The sequence below is a fragment of the Pholis gunnellus genome, assembly GCF_910591455.1.
Source record: "Pholis gunnellus genome assembly, chromosome: 5".
Classification (NCBI taxonomy): domain Eukaryota; kingdom Metazoa; phylum Chordata; class Actinopteri; order Perciformes; family Pholidae; genus Pholis; species Pholis gunnellus.
In genome coordinates this window covers 2,400,880-2,419,000 of record NC_136531.1, presented here as the reverse complement: position 1 = coordinate 2,419,000, position 18,121 = coordinate 2,400,880, and the positions used below count along the sequence as shown (strand labels likewise).

General features: G+C 45.6%; 1 protein-coding gene across 1 annotated transcript in view; it reads left to right on the top strand.

Moving 5' to 3' along the window:
- cacna1ab (calcium channel, voltage-dependent, P/Q type, alpha 1A subunit, b) overlaps positions 1–18,121 on the top strand; it is a gene marked incomplete at both ends in the record, with an annotated part of 141,531 nt that overhangs the window by 35,124 nt on the left and 88,286 nt on the right. The window contains 2 exon segments of the mRNA XM_079159692.1: positions 11,084–11,195; positions 11,795–11,934. Of these exon segments, the coding sequence (XP_079015818.1) occupies positions 11,084–11,195; positions 11,795–11,934 (252 nt within the window).

Genomic DNA, 18,121 nt, shown 5'->3' with positions numbered 1-18,121 from the left:
ATTGTTCCGGAGGAGCGCACAGCATCATCACTGCTGACTGTGTTTACGTTACTCCTAAAATTCCGTTATTGATTCTAAGAAAAGGATAACCTGCTGTAATTGATTCACGATACGACATTCAGAGCATTAATATAGCAGCTAACAACTAGATTATATAACAGCGAACAACATGTTAATAAAGCAGCTAACAACTAGTTAGCATTGCAGCTAACAACTGGATTATATAATAGCGTACAACATGTTAATAAAGCAGCTAACAACTATTTAGGAATGCAGCTAACAACTAGTTAGCATAGCAGCTAACAACTAGATTATATAACAGCGAACAACGTGTTAATAAAGCAGCTAACAACTAGTTAGCATTGCAGCTAACAACTAGATTATATAACAGCGTACAACATGTTAATAAAGCAGCTAACAACTAGTTAGCATTGCAGCTAACAACTTGTTAGCATAGCAGCTAACAACTAGATTATATAACAGCGAACAACATGTTAATAAAGCAGCTAACAACTAGTTAGCATTGCAGCTAACAACTAGTTAGCATAGCAGCTAACAACTAGATTATATAACAGCGTAAAACATGTTAATAAAGCAGCTAACAACTAGTTAGCATTGCAGCTAAAAACTAGATTATATAACAGTGAACAATGTGTTAATAAAGCAGCTAACAACTAGTTAATATAGCAGCTGACAACAAGGCGACTTGGTACGGAAGTATCTGTTCTAATGATATTCCTAGTTAGCAACGGGAGCTGCTAGCCAAAAAACGATTGCCTATTAATGCAATATAGGCTGCACGTTGTATTTAGCTCCCTGGCGTCGTCGGCAAAGGTTGCTTCTTTTTCATTTGCCAGATCGTGCCAAAATGACAAATGCTGAATCAGCCGGTTTGCATAACATCCAACCGGTTTAACACACTGACAAAACCAGAAATCGACCCAACTGTAGATGCAATATTTTAATACCTCTTAACTGGAAACCTCTGTTAAAGATTGTGTGTGTATTTCTTCGTCCAGTGGAACAATTGTCCCTCAGATTGTGCAACATCGTCTGCAGAGTTTACGTCAAATGTGCGAGTGTATGTGCATGTTTGTGTGTGTACAGGAGGGTGTACGTGTGTTCAGCAAGTGACAAGGGGATGTGTAGAGATTTATGGCTAAGGTGAATGCATGTGTGTGTGTGTGTGTGTGTGTGTGTGTGTGTGTGTGTGGGTGAGTGTGAGAAGACAGAATAGTCGGTCATCAGTTCTCTTGACAGTTTTACGGCTGCTGAGCTAGCAGGACGCTGTGGGATGTTAGTTAGCCCACCTCGTCACACATCAGACCTGTGTGTGTGTGTGTGTGTGATGCTGATTCCTGGGACTGCAGCCCCATCGACACTCCATCAGATCACATTGACTCCGCCATGTTCCCATGTGATGTTTGTGTGTGTGTGTGCATCAGTACAGTGTCTCCGATGTTGTCACGTGGAATTGCATTTTACCTCTAATCTTATTTTATCTAATTATTGAGGGGTGTTTTTCTTGGTGTCAGTCTCTTAGATAGAAAGAGGCTGTTCTCCAGCATTCGTAGCTATACAGGACCTCCGAAAAATAATAAGCCATAATTCGTAGACATCCCATGAAATAATTCCGTACGTTATCCACGTCATCCTAAACGAGCAAAGAACAGCGATCGTTCAGCCAGAGAACGCTGTTCGTTCTCCGTCTGAAACGAGAAGTCAGCGTTGGTTTATTTGTTACGTAACTTACGTACTTCAGTACCTGCTCTTCCGTAGTTATTTTAACCCAAACAACAACATTTTCCTCAACTTAACCAAGTGGTTTTGTTGCTTAAACTTAACTGATTTGTTTCATGTGAAGACGAAAGTTTATTTTGAAAAGACCGTATGCATGTAACGAGCGGGATATTGACTCGTGTTGCAGGCTTTTGTAGGAAAACGCACAAAGAAATAGGAGTAACTTTCGTAAGATATACGAACCGTTGTACTACAGCATCGTGTCTCATTCTGCTTTTTTTTAATAAAATTGTAGTTCCTTCTGAGACTCTGCAGCAGCAACACTTCTCTCACGCGTGTGTCAACCACAAATTTTATAGTTTTTAACCAAAAATCCATCGACTTGTGGACGAGGGAACCGTCGTGTCTTTTCGGACTCTGATCCGCTGTGTGCGATCGAAGCATCGCCAGAACCCTTCGAGGGGACGACGTCTTTGTTCTTCCCTGCTGAAACATCCACCGCTGCCATTTAAACAATCCACTTGGTATTTTCATGTTTCAGCTGGTGGCTCACTGAGCATGCTCCAGGCTCTCTCTCTCACACACACACACACACACACACACATATATATATATATATATGCAGACACACACACTGCAGCTGCTTCAGCAGAACTAAAATGGAGATGGTACATAGCCGTGTGTGTGTGTGTGTGTGTGTGTGTGTGAGCCTCTCCTTGTCTGCTGACAGTAACCTACTTTATGGAGCCCACTCACTCGGAATGATAAAAATACTGCAATTCTCCCTCCTCTTCCTCCTTCTCTCTGTCTGTCTTCACCTCCATCGCCTCCTCTGCCCGTCTGCTCCTCTCTTCTCCTCTTACCATTTCTTCTCCCTCTTATTTTGTCTCAGTCTCCTCCTGTATCTCTCCATCTTTTCCTCATTCTAATCTGCACCTCCATTGTCCTCAGTTCCTCTTTTCTCCTCTTCTTCCTCACCATTGGATACCCTGTTTCCTTCCATCTTGTCCTCCATCGTTCCTTATTTGCTTTCTCTTCTTTGTTTTCATATTCACTTCATGCTTTCACCCCTTTACCTCCCACTCTTCCTCCTATTCTTCCCTCCCTCCTATTTTCCCTTCCTTACCTCGTTACCCTCCCTCCATCCCTCCTCTATTCTATACTCAATGCTTCACCTCTCCCTTTCTTTCTTTTATTCCGGTTCCTCCCTCTTTTTTCTCCTTTTTTTTATTTGCCTTTCACTCACTCTCTTTTTTAATATTCTTTTCACCCTCACTTCTCCCCGTCCAAGTGAGGAGATGCTGATGCTGTAGTTAAGTGAAGTTAAGAGTGTATGATGGAGGGAGCGAGAGAGAAGGAAAGGGAACAAGGGAATGAAAGAAAGAAAAGTAGGGGTGGAAAAAGAGCGGTCGCAGAGAATCTTCCGGCACAAGTGGTCCAGTGGTTAATAAGAGGAAAGAGAGAGAGGCCTTCACTCGTGATGGCATGAGAAGGAGAGGGAGGGAAGATGGAGGAGAGGTGTGAAGCCTTTAAGTGGCAGCTGCTGGAGATTTATTTTTTTTAAATGCAAGATTAAGATGAAAGATGGATTTGAGAGTGTTTTAAAAATACAGAGATTTGGTGTGATTTTTGTTCAAACTCTCCTGCAGCTCATTTTGTCTGTTCCTCAGCGTTCCATCTCTTCAACCGATGGCAACCAGCGAGTTTTCTGTCGTTCTGTCGCTATTTCATCGCACTTTGTTGGATTTTTTTATAAAGCTGCGTCATGAGTTCAGTGGAAATGTTTGAATGGAACAACTTCCACCTGTTTTTTTTTTTTTGCATCACTCGTGATATTCCTAGCTCGTCCAGTCAAACTTGCGCGCTGAGATACTAACGGTATAAACAAAGGCGAAACCGTGACGCTGAATGATGGAGATGGGTCCCAACGCGGAGGAGCCTGAGCGTGCAGCTCTGCAGCGGGACGCTCCAGGGCCCCGCGGGCGATTCGGCAAATATTTCACCACACGTCGGGTTTGTTTGGCGCATTACTAACCAGTCGACCGCAGCTCACACTGAAGAAATGTTGATTTCAGCTGCATTTAAAATACGAGATTAAGAACTTTATTAAATGACTCTTACAATATATGAACATGTAATGTAATACAGGAACATCCCTATTTTATCGATACAGTCAACTGACTGGAGAGTGATGGACGGCTGTGTGTGTGTGTGTGTGTGTGTGTGTGTGTGTGTGTGTGTGTGTGTGTGTGTGTGGAGAGAGAATCTATGCAGTTCTCATTACCAGCCTGTAAAAGTGGCACAGCAGATATTCGGCAAAATAAAATAAAAATAAAATTAAAAAAAAGCTTCTTCCACAAATCAAAAAGAGCTGGGGTCAGGGGGAAAGAGAGCGAGGGAGGGAGGAAGAGACGCACCCTTTTATCTTCCACATGTCTATATATAGCGGTTCATGGAGGAGAAGAGTGGAGCATGATGGGAGGGAGGCGGGAGGAGGAGGGGGGGGAAGTGGAGGTAGAGGAGGAGGATGGAGCGAAGGCAAGATGGCTGAATGAGAACGGAGGAGGAGGAAAGGTGAAAAGCGACTCTCAGTGATTTTAGGGTCTGAGGAAGAGGAAGAGGAGGCAGATGAAGGGATAAACAGTCGAGGAAGGAAGAAGGACAATGAGGGAAGATGAAACTTTGAGTGTTCGAAGGGTAAAACTACGTTGTTTGTGCCACAGCTGCAGCATGAAAATATCAAACTGAAATGAAATAAATGAAGCGCAGCGTTGGTTCAGGGAGGCGTGCTCGTAACGGCTGATTGGCTGATCACGATCATTGGCTCTTTCACAGCTGCGTGGCAAATAATCTGTTGATTTAACTAAGATCTATATTCATGGGTGTTTATTTAGTGTGGGGGGGGGGTTAGCCCTCTCAGCAGAATCCTCTGATTCTTTCGCATCTCTCTCAAACAGCAGATCTAACGGATGATTCCTTAACCGTCTCCGACCATTTTTTTGATTTTTGTTTTAATTAATTAGGATTAATGAGAAAACAAAAGGATTGAAAACCTCGTTTCATAAAGAGATCCTTACATGGTGCAAAACAAATGGGTGTTAACAGAGAAAGATGTTGGATATTTTCCCATTGACTTTGAACAAATTGTGTAAATAGTAATAGTTCAATAAAAGACACCTGATCCAGAACAGACCTCAATGACATCCGATCAGGAAATAATTAGACGGATTATCATTTGGACCCGGTCTGACTCTGGTTCAAGGTTTGGGTTTCAGGGAACTGAGTGAACCTTTTCAATGTTTTAGTTTTACAGTAATAATAAACTCAACACAAGACCTGCATTCTCTCTAATGACCAGCAGGGGGCGACTCCTCTGGTTGTATAGAAGTCTATGAGAAAATGACTCTACTTCTCTCTTGATTTATTACCTCAGTAAACATTGTAAACATGAGTTTATGGTCTCAATCTCTAGTTTCAAGTCTTCTTCAATACAGCATGATGTTCATTTAGTAAATGATGGTCCATTTAGAGTCACACAGACCATAAAGCAGGGGATGCTTTAGGGGCGGGGCTACACAGTGATTGACAGGTCTTTACCAGAGACGTATACGCCGTCTCCACGTCGCTCCTCCTCAGTCCAGATATAGTAACTTTCGTTCACTGGTTGCAAAAAAAGCCAAGATGGCGACGGCCAAAACTCAAGGCTACAAAGAACGGATCTGGTCCATAGCTAACATCTCTGCTCACGGGGTGAATTTTTACATAACTCACCTGTATTTCTGCAGTGACCTCCACGGCTCTGGTGTGCTTCCTACCACACCCAGCGGGGGTGTGTAGCAACGCTGCACGTGAAGCGCTGTATCGTACACGTGGTGTTGCAGAGAATGTGGCATCTGCTCGACGGATGCCCGAGCAGAATAATTAAGACTGGATCTAGGTACTTGTGTGAACTCACGATCACGCTGCGTCCTCACCTCATCTCGCACTGAATCTGCAATTTGATTATATATCTGTTCACCTGATGTGCGTTCTCAAACTCTAGTTTTCACTTTGCATTCAGTCTCTTTAAAAAAACGTGAGTGAAGAAAATGCGACTTAGTGGATCTACGGAAAGGCCTGAAGACTCTTTTAAACCCTAAATTTGGAGGATATTTGACCGCGTATGTACCTGTTTCCTGGTTTTTCTGAGCTCTGCATGTTGGTGATGGAGGATGGAGAGAGAGAGAGAGAGAGAGAGAGAGAGCGAGTGCTTGCGTCACTCCCATAAAGGAACTGACTCTTGCTGAGTCGAGTGCTACACAGTTTCATTTATTTGATAAAGCTTCATTTGGTGTGATTTAAAATCTCCCCCTCATCAGGCTCGGCTCCCCTAAAGCACAGCCTCAGCGCCACGCCAAAATGCCTCATCAGCTGAAAACACACACACACACACACACACAGACAAGAAAAGCGAGGACATTTTTCACAGGATGACTTGGACTGAGGCGTATTTAAATAGGTGTGGGTATTTTTGTGGAGGTTGTGGGATGTAGTGAGAGGAGGAACTTTTAACAGGTAGATAGTTTATTGTCGTCATGGAGGATATTCTTCACCGCTGTAAGGGTGTATAGGACCACATTTGTATCGGTGTGGAGGTGTGTGTGTGTGTGTGTGTGTGTGTGTCACCTTCTCTGAGTGGCCAAACAAACCTTCAATGCCTGCGGGGTTATAAGTGGAGTACAGTTCTTGAAAAGGAAATATAACTCGAGTTTCAAGTCTTCTTCAATACAGCGTGATGTTCATTTAAGCAGGCTATGCTTTAGGGCGGGGCTTACTGTGATTGACAGAGACGTATACGCCGCTCCTCCGCATTCCAAATATGGTCACTTCTGTTCATCGGTTGTGAAAAACAACAACATGGTGACAACGAAATCACTGAGTCCCAGTGAGCGTGCCCCCCCCCTGTCGCCGCTCTGCATTGATCTTATATGGAGGTTACATCTGTTACTGCCGTCCCGAACAACAGCGTCGTTCCGTAGCATATAGAGCATATACCCCCCCCCCCCCCCCCCCCCCCCCCCTCAGGTTAACACTGTTAGCTCTGTAAGCACGGTTGTTGTTGTTGTTGTTTGCGCTGTTAGCACTGTTAGCTGCTCAGCCGTCGCCGTGTTGAGAGTCACGTGGAGGCAAATCCCTCAAACATAGATCCGTTCTGAATTAAAGGAGCCATATTACAGAAATGTACTGGTTTGAAAGTACCAAGGACACTGAAGGAAACTCCCAAAGCACGCAGAAACAATCCTGTGACTCAATCGGGACCGATGTCCGAAGGGCCCGTCCGTCCGTCCCCCGGGGTGAAACGGAGGGCAAAGACGCTTCAGCTCGGACCACGCTAATCCCAAATCCCCCCGTGAACACAGATTGTTCTGTGCAGCAGAGGATTTCAGTTTTACACGGACGGAGCCATAATGCTTGAAGGGCTAGTTCACCTTAATCACAAAAATCATCGTATGTATTCGCTCACTTTCTCCTCGTGCTGTGCAGCCATTTTGCAATCTTGCCTGAAAAATGGAGCATGTGCAAAAAACACCTCTCTCTCTCTCTCTCTCTCTCTCTCTCTCTCTCTCTCTCTCTCTCTCTCTCTCTCTCTCTCTCTCTCTCTCTCTGTAATAACTTAATACACTCGCTGGCAGAATCATAGTGTTTGTGCGAGCGAGTGTGTGTGTACACAATAACGGGCAATGGAGCAACAAAATATTGCTGATGTGGGTATTCCCCTTTCTCCCTGTGTGTGTGTGTGTGTGTGTGTGTGTGTGTGTGTGTGTGTGTGTGTGTGTGTGTGTGTGTACACCAAAGCATTACCTGAGCATTGCCTCAACGCATTAGTTAGTGTAATCATGGCTGCTTGCATATGTGTGTGTGTGTGTGTGTAATGCATGTGTTCATTCTGTTTGCATCCATGCTTTGGTTTGTGTGTGTGTGTGTGTGTGTGTGTGTGTGATTGTTTGCTTTGTGCAGCTGCCTGCAGTGGAAAGAAGAGATAAAGTGTGAAAGGAGGAGAGTCTGTGTGTGTGTGTGTGTGTGTGTGTGTGTATTTGGCAGGGCGGGGCTTGTTTGTGGCCATCAGAAAGTCATTTTAATTAACGAGAGAGGAACACACACACACACACACACACACACATTTTTTGCAGCGCTCACCAATAACTCCGTTGCCAAAAATGTCTGCTCTCTAATTGCTTCCGATTTCTTTCCCTCTCAAAAAGAAGGAACAGGGTGAAGAGAGAGAGTGGGTGGGGGGGGGGGTATGAAGATAAAACCGTTGGATAACAGGAGGCCGGTGAGAGATGGAAGGAGGGAAAAGAAGTGCAGGGAGAAGGAAGGGGTGAGTTACATGTTTGCAGTCAGCTGGAGGGAGAAAAGGGTGAGGAGCAAGAAAAATGTGATCCTGAGGAAAAAGGGTGAGAGGAAGAAAGCAAAACAAAGAGAGTAACAAAACATACATATATATATATATATATATAGAGAGAGAGAGAGAGAGAGAGAAGGGAGGTGAAGAAACGGGAGGAAATGAGAGAGAGGGACACACACACACACACACAGAGAGGGAGTGTTACCTCCTGCTTTCAGCAGGTTGTTAGGCCAGCAGAGTGTGTGTCTGCTGAATAATAGATGGAGTAGCAGGGTAGCATGTAGTCTGAAGACGCACACACACACACACACACACACACACACACACACACACACACACACACACACATCTGTGGGCTGCATAAGGTTACTGTGAATTGATTTGCAATAAAATCCAGCAAGTTGTTCATACCGCGGTTACTTATTGTGATATGAAAAAAACATAGATAGTGCAATGAGATATTAACTTAAATAAACATTTATAATAACATATTTTCACTCTTGCATCAGTGACATCACTCAGTGACGTATATCCTGCAGTAAGAAACACAAACTGCTCACTGGATGGCAGCATGTTAGCAATGTGCTAGCTTAGCATTGTATGCCAGATATCACAATTACAAAGAAGCAGAAGACTGGCGGAGAATATTTCTGAGAGGTGCAATATGTCAGATGTGGACACATGCTCCTAAGAAATAGGGTGAAGCTCTTAACCTGTAATAGTCATTCATTTTACATTTAGCCATCGGTTAAAAAAAAGAACTACGAACTAACCGCCGGAACTCTGAGAGACGGTCACAATAACACGCAATCTTCTCGTGTGGCGTCAACCTGTAACAGATAAGCAGAAGTGACCATATTTAAAATGAGGAGTGACGTAGAGACGCTGATACGTCTCTGGTAGAGACCTGTCAATCACTGTCAAATTACAATGTTTACTGAGGTAATAAATCAAGAGAGAAGTAGAGTCATTTTCTCATAGACTTCTATACAACCAGAGGAGTCGCCCCCTGGTGGACACTAGAGAGAATGCAGCTTTAACACATTGAGCTTTGGCTTCACTCTTCAGAACCGGAGGTTGAAATGTAAGAAAACACTTGTATTTTTGTCGGAGAACATAGACGTCGTCAACATAACGTCAACACTGCAACCTCTTCACATTCTGGGGATAATAGTTCATGTTTTAAAATGTTTTTAACTACAACAGATCTTAAACATTTTACATTTACATGTTCAAAGAAAAGACAGAGTGACTTTTCTTCTTTACAGTTGACTGCATACTGGATATATAAGGCTATGTAGATCAGCCGCTGAACTTTGTGTTGATTGATACACTAATTCTAATTCACTAAACTTGCTGGAGTCACAGCTGTTTTGGGTCAAAGTTCAAAGTTGAGTTCCAGACTGAAAAGCCGCCCGTGTGTTAAAACTGATCAGGGTGCCGTGTCGGTGTGGATGTTGTTTTTAATCTACATGAGGTATGATCCAGGAGACTAATGCGTTTAAAGCTTTATCAGGTCCGAATGACATTCGGGGTGCGTTCCAAAACTGTTCACAGCGCTGCAGCTTCCACAAGTTGGTGTGTGTGCGTCGTGTCTGCCAGTCAGCAGTGTGCGTTGTAGTTCAGCGTCCTCTTGTTAGTGTGGACTCGTCAGACCGACCTGTCTCATCCTCTCGCATCAACCAGCAGCCTCTTCTCCCTCTCACACACACACACACACACACAGACACACACACAGACACACACACAGACACACACAGACACACACACAGACACACACACACACACACACAGACACACACACAGACAGACAGAGGCCGTCCTCCGGCCATAGTGTCAATGTCAACGTTGCATCTGGTAAACACGACAATAGACATGTACTCCCACCGCACACACACACACACACACACACACACACACACACGGACAGACAGACACACACATACAGGCTAACAGGATAATGACTGGCCAATTAGGCGCAGGCTTGATCTGTCTGGATGTATCCAGTCATCTTAGCCCCTCCAGCGGCCATTACTCAGGCATGGACACACACACACACACACACACACACACACACACACTAACACACTAACACACACACACCCTAACACATGCAAACACACTTGACTGGATGCAGCGCTGTGAAAAGCTGGCTGCTCCACCAGGCGACCTCTGTGAGTCAGCCCCTGTGTGTGTGTGTGAGTGTGTGTGTGTGTGTGTGTGTGTGTGTGTGTGTGTGTGTGTGTGTGTGTGTGTGTGTGTGTGTGTGTGTGTGTGTGTGTGTGTGTGTGTGTGTGTGTGTGTGTGTGTGTGTAGGAATGTTATTCTTGCCTGCTTTCATAAGCTGACCGTTTTCATTTTAAATTGAATAATATCTTCAGTCATCGCTGCCCTCGTGGCTGCAGGAGTGCAGAAGCAAACATTTGTACATGTGGTGCGCTCACAAGTCTTTTTTTGGTCGTGTGTGTTTTAGGAAACTGTGTGTGTGTGTGTGTGTGTGTGTGTGTGAGTGTGAAAAGCAGTGACGTGCATATAAAAGGGTTTAAATACAGTGTAACAATCTGAGTCAGCGACTGTAAAGTTCAAGCGGAGTTAAATGTATTTACAGAGACGTTCAAAACAAAAAGGGATGAGTCACAATGCTCTTTGCAGGAAAAACATAAATTAATAAGAATAACACCAAGAAATAGTCTTTTATGTGTCTGTTAAAAGGAATTCGTCATTAATTTTAACTTAACTATAACACGAGGCTTCTTACCTTTTAAACAGTTTGGCATCAGAGAGTATAAGAAATGTATGAGGAGACACATGTTACACAGAAGTTGCTCGATCTCTCCAGGGTGATTGATTACAACGTACATGCAGTGTGTGTGTGTGTGTGTGTGTGTGTGTGTGTGCGTGTGTGCGTGCGTGTGTGTGCTGTTTTTCTGTTGACGATGTTGGCCTTAACTCCAGCTGCACTCCATTTGAGTGGATGATCCTCACCACCATCATTGCAAACTGTATCGTCCTGGCTCTGGAGCAGCATCTTCCTGATGGAGACAAGACGCCTCTCTCTGAACGACTGGTAACACACACACACACACACACACACACATAGATCAGTAAGTTCAAGTTCAAATGTTCTGAAATGTTCAGCGCGGAGTCGCACCGCTCGCCAATGTCTCATTTGACCAAAGCAGCCTATCGAGTCAAGCAAGGCGGGCTTTGTTACTTTTACCACTGACTTCCTGTTTTGATGCCTTTTAGATGTGGTACGAACGGACTGTTAGTGATGTCATCTTCCCCTCCTCAAGAGGAAAACATGTATTTAATGCAGACGTCGAGCTCTCGCTGCTATATGAGGAGAAGTAGAATGTCCGTTCCTACCACATCTACCGGCATCACACAACAGGAAGTCAGCGGTGAAGTAGCAAAGCCCGCCTCCCGCTTGATTTGATTGGCTGCCTCGGTCAACTGTACTCGTACACAATGACATAAATTACAATTTTGCATGATATCCTATAAAAACATTCTTCAGTATTCCTTTACGTTCAACTTCCCCAATAAACAAACTCTTGACATTCCTCATCTCTTTCTGCTCTGCCTTTTACTCCTTTTACCCCCCCCCCCCCCCCCCCCTCCCCCCCTCTCCCTATTTCCTCCCCCTCCCGTGCTCCCCTGCAGGAGGAGACGGAGCCCTACTTCATAGCCATCTTCTGCTTTGAGTCGGGGATAAAGATCCTGGCTCTGGGTTTCGCGTTACACAAGGGCTCCTACCTGAGGAACGGCTGGAACGTCATGGACTTCGTGGTCGTGCTCACCGGGTGAGTCCTCATTAAACGTCTACGTCATCGCTCCTCGGTAACGTCTACGTCATCGCTCCTCGGTGACGTCTACGTCATCGCTCCTCTGTAACGTCTACGTCATCGCTCCTCATTAAACGTCTACGTCATCGCTCCTCGGTGACGTCTACGTCATCGCTCCTCACTAACGTCTACGTCATCGCTCCTCGGTAACGTCTACGTCATCGCTCCTCACTAATGTCTACGTCATCGCTCCTCACTAACGTCTACGTCATCGCTCCTCACTAATGTCTACGTCATCGCTCCTCACTAATGTCTACGTCATCGCTCCTCGGTGACGTCTACGTCTTCATTTCACTTGTGTTTCAACGTTACTTCTCGTAGTTATTGTCTTTATATCTTCATGTTTTTGTCCCGTGGGAATTACAATTCTTTCCGTTTTGTCGTTGTCATTTCCATGAGTTTTGAGATCTTATTTTTATTTCTATGTTTCTACTGATGTGTGTGTGTGTGTGTGTGTGTGTGTCCCGCTCTGGGTACTGAAATGTGCAGGATGTGTTGCCATGGCTACCTGTTCCACTCTAGCGGGGTTAGTCGGGGCCATCTTTCTTTTTTATTTCCTCTCAGACTCCAGACTGAATCATTTCGGAGCGCAGCGAGACACAACCTCCAAGCTTTTGTTAAACAGTGTGTCCTCTGTAACGGAGGACGCGCCAGTCTTCATCTCACATCCACTCTGCAGCGGAGCACCGCCGTGTGTCCGTCAACGAGTGTGTGTCCGAGAACGAGTGTCCGAGAACGAGTGTGTGTCCCTGAACGAGTGTGTGTCTGAGAACGAGTGTGTGTCCCTGAACGAGTGTGTCCGAGAACGAGTGTGTGTCCGAGAACGAGTGTGTGTCCGAGAACGAGTGTGTGTCCGTCCGTGAACGAGTGTGTGTCCGAGAACGAGTGTGTGGAGAACGAGTGTGTGTCCCTGAACGAGTGTGTGTCCGTGAACGAGTGTGTGTCCCTGAACGAGTGTGTGTCCGTGAACGAGTGTGTGTCCGTCCGTGAACGAGTGTGTGTCCGAGAACGAGTGTGTGGAGAACGAGTGTGTGTCCCTGAACGAGTGTGTGTCCGAGAACGAGCGTGTGTCCGAGAACGAGTGTGTGTCCAAGAACGAGTGTGTGTCCCTGAACGAGTGTGTGTCCGAGAACGAGCGTGTGTCCGAGAACGAGTGTGTGTCCAAGAACGAGTGTGTGTCCGAGAACGAGTTTTTGTCCGTGAACGAGCGTGTGTCCGAGAACGAGTGTGTGTCCCTGAACGAGTGTGTGTCCCTGAACGAGTGTGTGTCCGAGAACGAGCGTGTGTCCGAGAACGAGTGTGTGTCCAAGAACGAGTGTGTGTCCGAGAACGAGTTTTTGTCCGTGAACGAGCGTGTGTCCGAGAACGAGTGTGTGTCCCTGAACGAGTGTGTGTCCGTGAACGAGTGTGTGTCCGTGAACGAGTGTGTCCGTCAACGAGTGTGTGTCTGAGAACGAGTGTGTGTCCGTGAACGAGTGTGTGTCCGTGAACGAGTGTGTGTCCGAGAACGAGTGTGTGTCCGTGAACGAGTGTGTCCGTCAACGAGTGTGTGTCTGAGAACGAGTGTGTGTCCGTGAACGAGCGTGTGTCCGAGAACGAGTGTGTGTCCGTGAACGAGTGTGTGTCCGTGAACGAGTGTGTGTCCGAGAACGAGTGTGTGTCCGTGAACGAGTGTGTGTCCGAGAACGAGTGTGTGTCCGTCAACGAGTGTGTGTCTGAGAACGAGCGTGTGTCCGTGAACGAGTGTGTGTCCGAGAACGAGTGTGTGTCCGTGAACGAGTGTGTGTCCGTGAACGAGTGTGTGTCCGAGAACGAGTGTGTGTCCGTGAACGAGTGTGTGTCCGTCAACGAGTGTGTGTCTGAGAACGAGCGTGTGTCCGTGAACGAGTGTGTGTCCGAGAACGAGTGTGTGTCCGTGAACGAGTGTGTGTCCGTGAACGAGTGTGTGTCCGAGAACGAGTGTGTGTCCGTGAACGAGTGTGTCCGTCAACGAGTGTGTGTCTGAGAACGAGTGTGTGTCCGTGAACGAGCGTGTGTCCGAGAACGAGTGTGTGTCCGTGAACGAGTGTGTGTCCGTGAACGAGTGTGTGTAATCTAAATGCTGAAAGTCAGTTGAAGGTAAAGTGAACATGAAGTTGTCTGCAGCGGTTACAAAGTTCTCTGGAAGTGACGTAAAGAAGCCTTTTTCTGTGGAGTGAGCGCTGCACCAGACACTTTTAAGTGCTTTTATGTTGTTTGTCGGTGACCAATCATATAACTTAGGAGGTAGTTTAGCTTTGTGCGCTCTGAAGTATTTGGCGTGCATGTTGCTTTAATGAGAACTCAACTCCTGCCGTTTGTTCCCGCTGTCCTTCACCGCTGTTTTGGGAGAAGGAAACAACACGCGGACCGGCTTTAAAAGTGACAAATAAGTGACAAATAAGTGTGTCTGATTTATACTGATGTGAAGAGTGATTCATGCGGATAATAAAAAGGACAAATATTCGGAATAGTAACTTAATATTTAAAGAAAGAAGTGAGGAACAAATAGTCTTCTTGTATCCGTTCTTCTGAAGGAGGAAGATTTTAGTTTATTTAGTTTTTATTTGTCAAGAAATATTGGAACGTTATCTCCTTTTACAAAATTAACAATCAGATGAAAAATAAATAAATAATCCAAACATCATCTTAATAGTGTCCTTTATTTTTAGGTACTCCACCAAATGTGTATAATGAGTTATTACTAATTTACTACTTAATCTTCTGTGTGTGTGTGTGTGTGTGTGTGTGTGTGTGTGTGTGTGTGTGTGTGTGTCTTGTAGAAGCATGACTCCCTCTCTTTTGATCTCCAACACACTCACACAGACACAGCAGAGGTCTGGTTTGACAAAGTGTGCGAGTGTGATCATGACCACTCCCCCTCAGTCGCAGGGCTCCTTTAATGAGGACACACACACACACACACACACACACACACACACACACACACACAGGCTGGATCAGAGCAGCACTGCAGGGAGCAGCAACCAGGGCAAAGTGAAATGTCACTTCTCCGAGAGACGGGGGTTTGTTGTTATGGCGATATCAGAGCGAGCGACCGCAGAGTTTCCTCCTCCTCCTCTCTCTCTTTCTCTTGTTCATCCCTCTCTCTCTCTCTTGTTCGTCCCTCTCTCTTGTTCATCTCTCTTGTTCGTCTCTCTCTCTCTTTCTCTTGTTCATCCCTCTCTCTCTCTCTCTTGTTTGTCTCTCTCTCTCTTTCTCTTGTTCATCTCTCTCTCGCTCTTTTGTTCGTCCCTCTCTCTCTCTCTCTCTCTCTCTTTCTCTTGTTCGTCCCTCTCTCTCTCTCTTGTTCATCCCTCTCTCTCTCTTTCTCTTGTTCATCCCTCTCTCTCTCTCTCTTGTTCGTCTCTCTCTCTCTTTCTCTTGTTCGTCCCTCTCTCTCTCTTGTTTGTCTCTCTCTCTCTTTCTCTTGTTCATCTCTCTCTCGCTCTTTTGTTCGTCCCTCTCTCTCTCTCTCTCTCTCTCTTTCTCTTGTTCGTCCCTCTCTCTCTCTCTTGTTCATCCCTCTCTCTCTCTTTCTCTTGTTCGTCCCTCTCTCGCTCTCTTGTTCGTCTCTCTCTCTCTCTGTCTCTCTTGTTCACCTCTCTCTCTCTCTCTTGTTCGTCCCTCTCTCTCTCTCTCTTTCTCTTGTTCGTCCCTCTCTCTCTCTCTCTCTCTTTCTCTCTTGTTCGTCCCTCTCTCTCTCTGTCTCTCTTGTTTGTCCCTCACTCTCTCTCTCTCTTTCTCTCTCTCTCTCTCTCTCTCTTGTTCGTCCCTCTCTCTCTCTCTCTCTCTCTGTCTTGTTTGTCCCTCTCTCTCTCTCTCTCTTGTTCGTCCCTCTCTCTCTCTCTTGTTCTTCCCCCTCACTCTCTCTCTCTCTCTCTCTCTTGTTCTTCCCCCTCACTCTCTCTCTCTCTCGCTCTCTCTCTCTCTCTCTCTCTCTCGTTCGTCCCTCTCTTCATTTAAACGTGTCAAAGATAAAACAAAGAAATATCCGACATCAGCAGCCGTGCGCAACATTTCCGCGCTCATCAACAGATGCGTGTAGAAATAGTTTCTGCTGAAGCTTTGAATCTGTGCCGTTAGATTTCCTCTGAGAGACGTTAAATGTTGCCACGTGTGCTGCAGACGATGTGGCCAAAAGGTGTGTTCACGCGTAGCGACGTGCAGGAAACACAGGAAGGAGGTCGAGAGCGAGGTTACAGTTACTGACTGTAACTCAAGCTAGACCTTCAATTCTTTGAATGTTGTGAAATTAAAGGGGGCACGTCACGCTCATGTTCAGGGTTATACTTGAACATGTTTACATGCTTTGATCTTGAAATACATCTGAATACACCGATATTCACCCTCTTGTCTGAAACGCTGCGTTTTAGCGCCTGTCTCTTTAAGACGACCCTCACCAGAAAAAAGCCCCGTCAACAACCAACAACCAGACGTTTTAATTCAATGTTTAAAGCTTCTCACTCGTCTGGACGCCATCTTGGAACGCTGTATATAGTTTTTCACATCAGTGGAACCAATTAAGGCCAGTTGCGAGCCAATAAAAGCCAGGAAGAAGCATCAACGGGTGGGTAAAAAAGACCTGCACTATAACGTCGTATTGTGTCGTCCTCATTAAACTGCTGCAAAGTGATTCAAATCACCTGCTGTGACATTCAGTCGCCAAACCGAACACCTATTGTGGAACGTTTGAGACGGCAACTTTCCACCGGCCATCGTCAAAAACACCACGTTAGACAATCATCTCTTTGTCTGAGTTCCCAAGACTTTCAGAATACATGACTTTGTGTGTTTTTTGTTAGATAGATAGATGGATAGATGGATAGATGGATAGATGGATAGATAGATAGATGGATAGATGGAGAGAGAGAGACGGAGGTAACCCTGTGAGAGCGGCAGAAGAGTAGAGCTACTGCAGCTAGATAGCAGAGGGAGGAGGTGGAGGAAGAAGAAGAGGACCACGTGACGATGTCTCTCCGTTCCCCTGGGCTCTGGATAACAGGACAGAGAGAGAGAGGGAGGGAGGGAGAGGGAGAGAGAGAGGGAGAGAGGGAGAGGGAGAGGGGGGGGGAATAACAAGATGGGCTTGGCTGTTAAAGAAGGAGCGAGAGGGGATGGAGAGCAGAGAGGAGGTTGAGCCGGAGGAGGAAGAGTGATGGGTGGCGGAGGTGAGAGTGATGTATGGAGAGGGTGAGGAAGGATGGGAGGAGGGAGGGAGGGAGGGAGGGGGAGGCAGAGACGGAAGAAAAGGGGGGGGGGTGTCTGTGTGTGTGTGTGTGTGTGTGTGTGTGTGAGCGCTGCAGTAACCTGCTTTTCCCTGCTCCCTGTGATCAATCACTCAGCTCAGCCTATATAACACACACACACACACACACACACACACACACACACACACACACACACACACACACACACACACACACACACACGTGTACCGTGTTGGATCATTACCATGCATGGCCTATATTGCCAATTGCAGTCATATTTCAAGCGTTCATGTATATTCATATAAAACGTTTTTAATTGAAGTCGCGGTACACGAACACAGAAGCCGGCGTATGTTAGCTGTGTTTCCTTGCTGTTGAGTGTGTGTGTGTGTGTGTGAGAGAGCGTGTTCCTATCTGTGTGAGGACATTCTCCGAAGGGTTCAGACTTGTTTTTTTTTAAAGTTTGCATCTTTTTGTTACAACGTGGGGAAAAAAACTCGCAGCTTTACTAGATTTCCCGACTGCCTTGTCGGGAGGTTACCTCCCAAAGTGAAGAAGTCAAAGACAGTCATCGGTTAGAGAAGACATTTAAATGATCAGCCACACAAACTCATTACATTCCTGACTTCTTCACGTTCCAACTCCAGGAAAGCACATCGTGAAATACGTTTCGTATTATATGCAACTAAGTAGTTTCATTACCTAAACAAAGTAGATTTGCAGCTTTCTTCTTCTTTTTTTTTTTTTTATTTACAAAAGTGTTTCCAAAATTATGACCGAAAGTCAGGAGAAGAAAAGAGAAGAAAAGATATTAGATATACCTCATTAGCATACTTAAACCTAAAACGTCAGACAACAAAAGAATCGTCTTAGTGCGAGTGATGAAGTGGTGAAGCTTCATGGTGACATCTATGAGT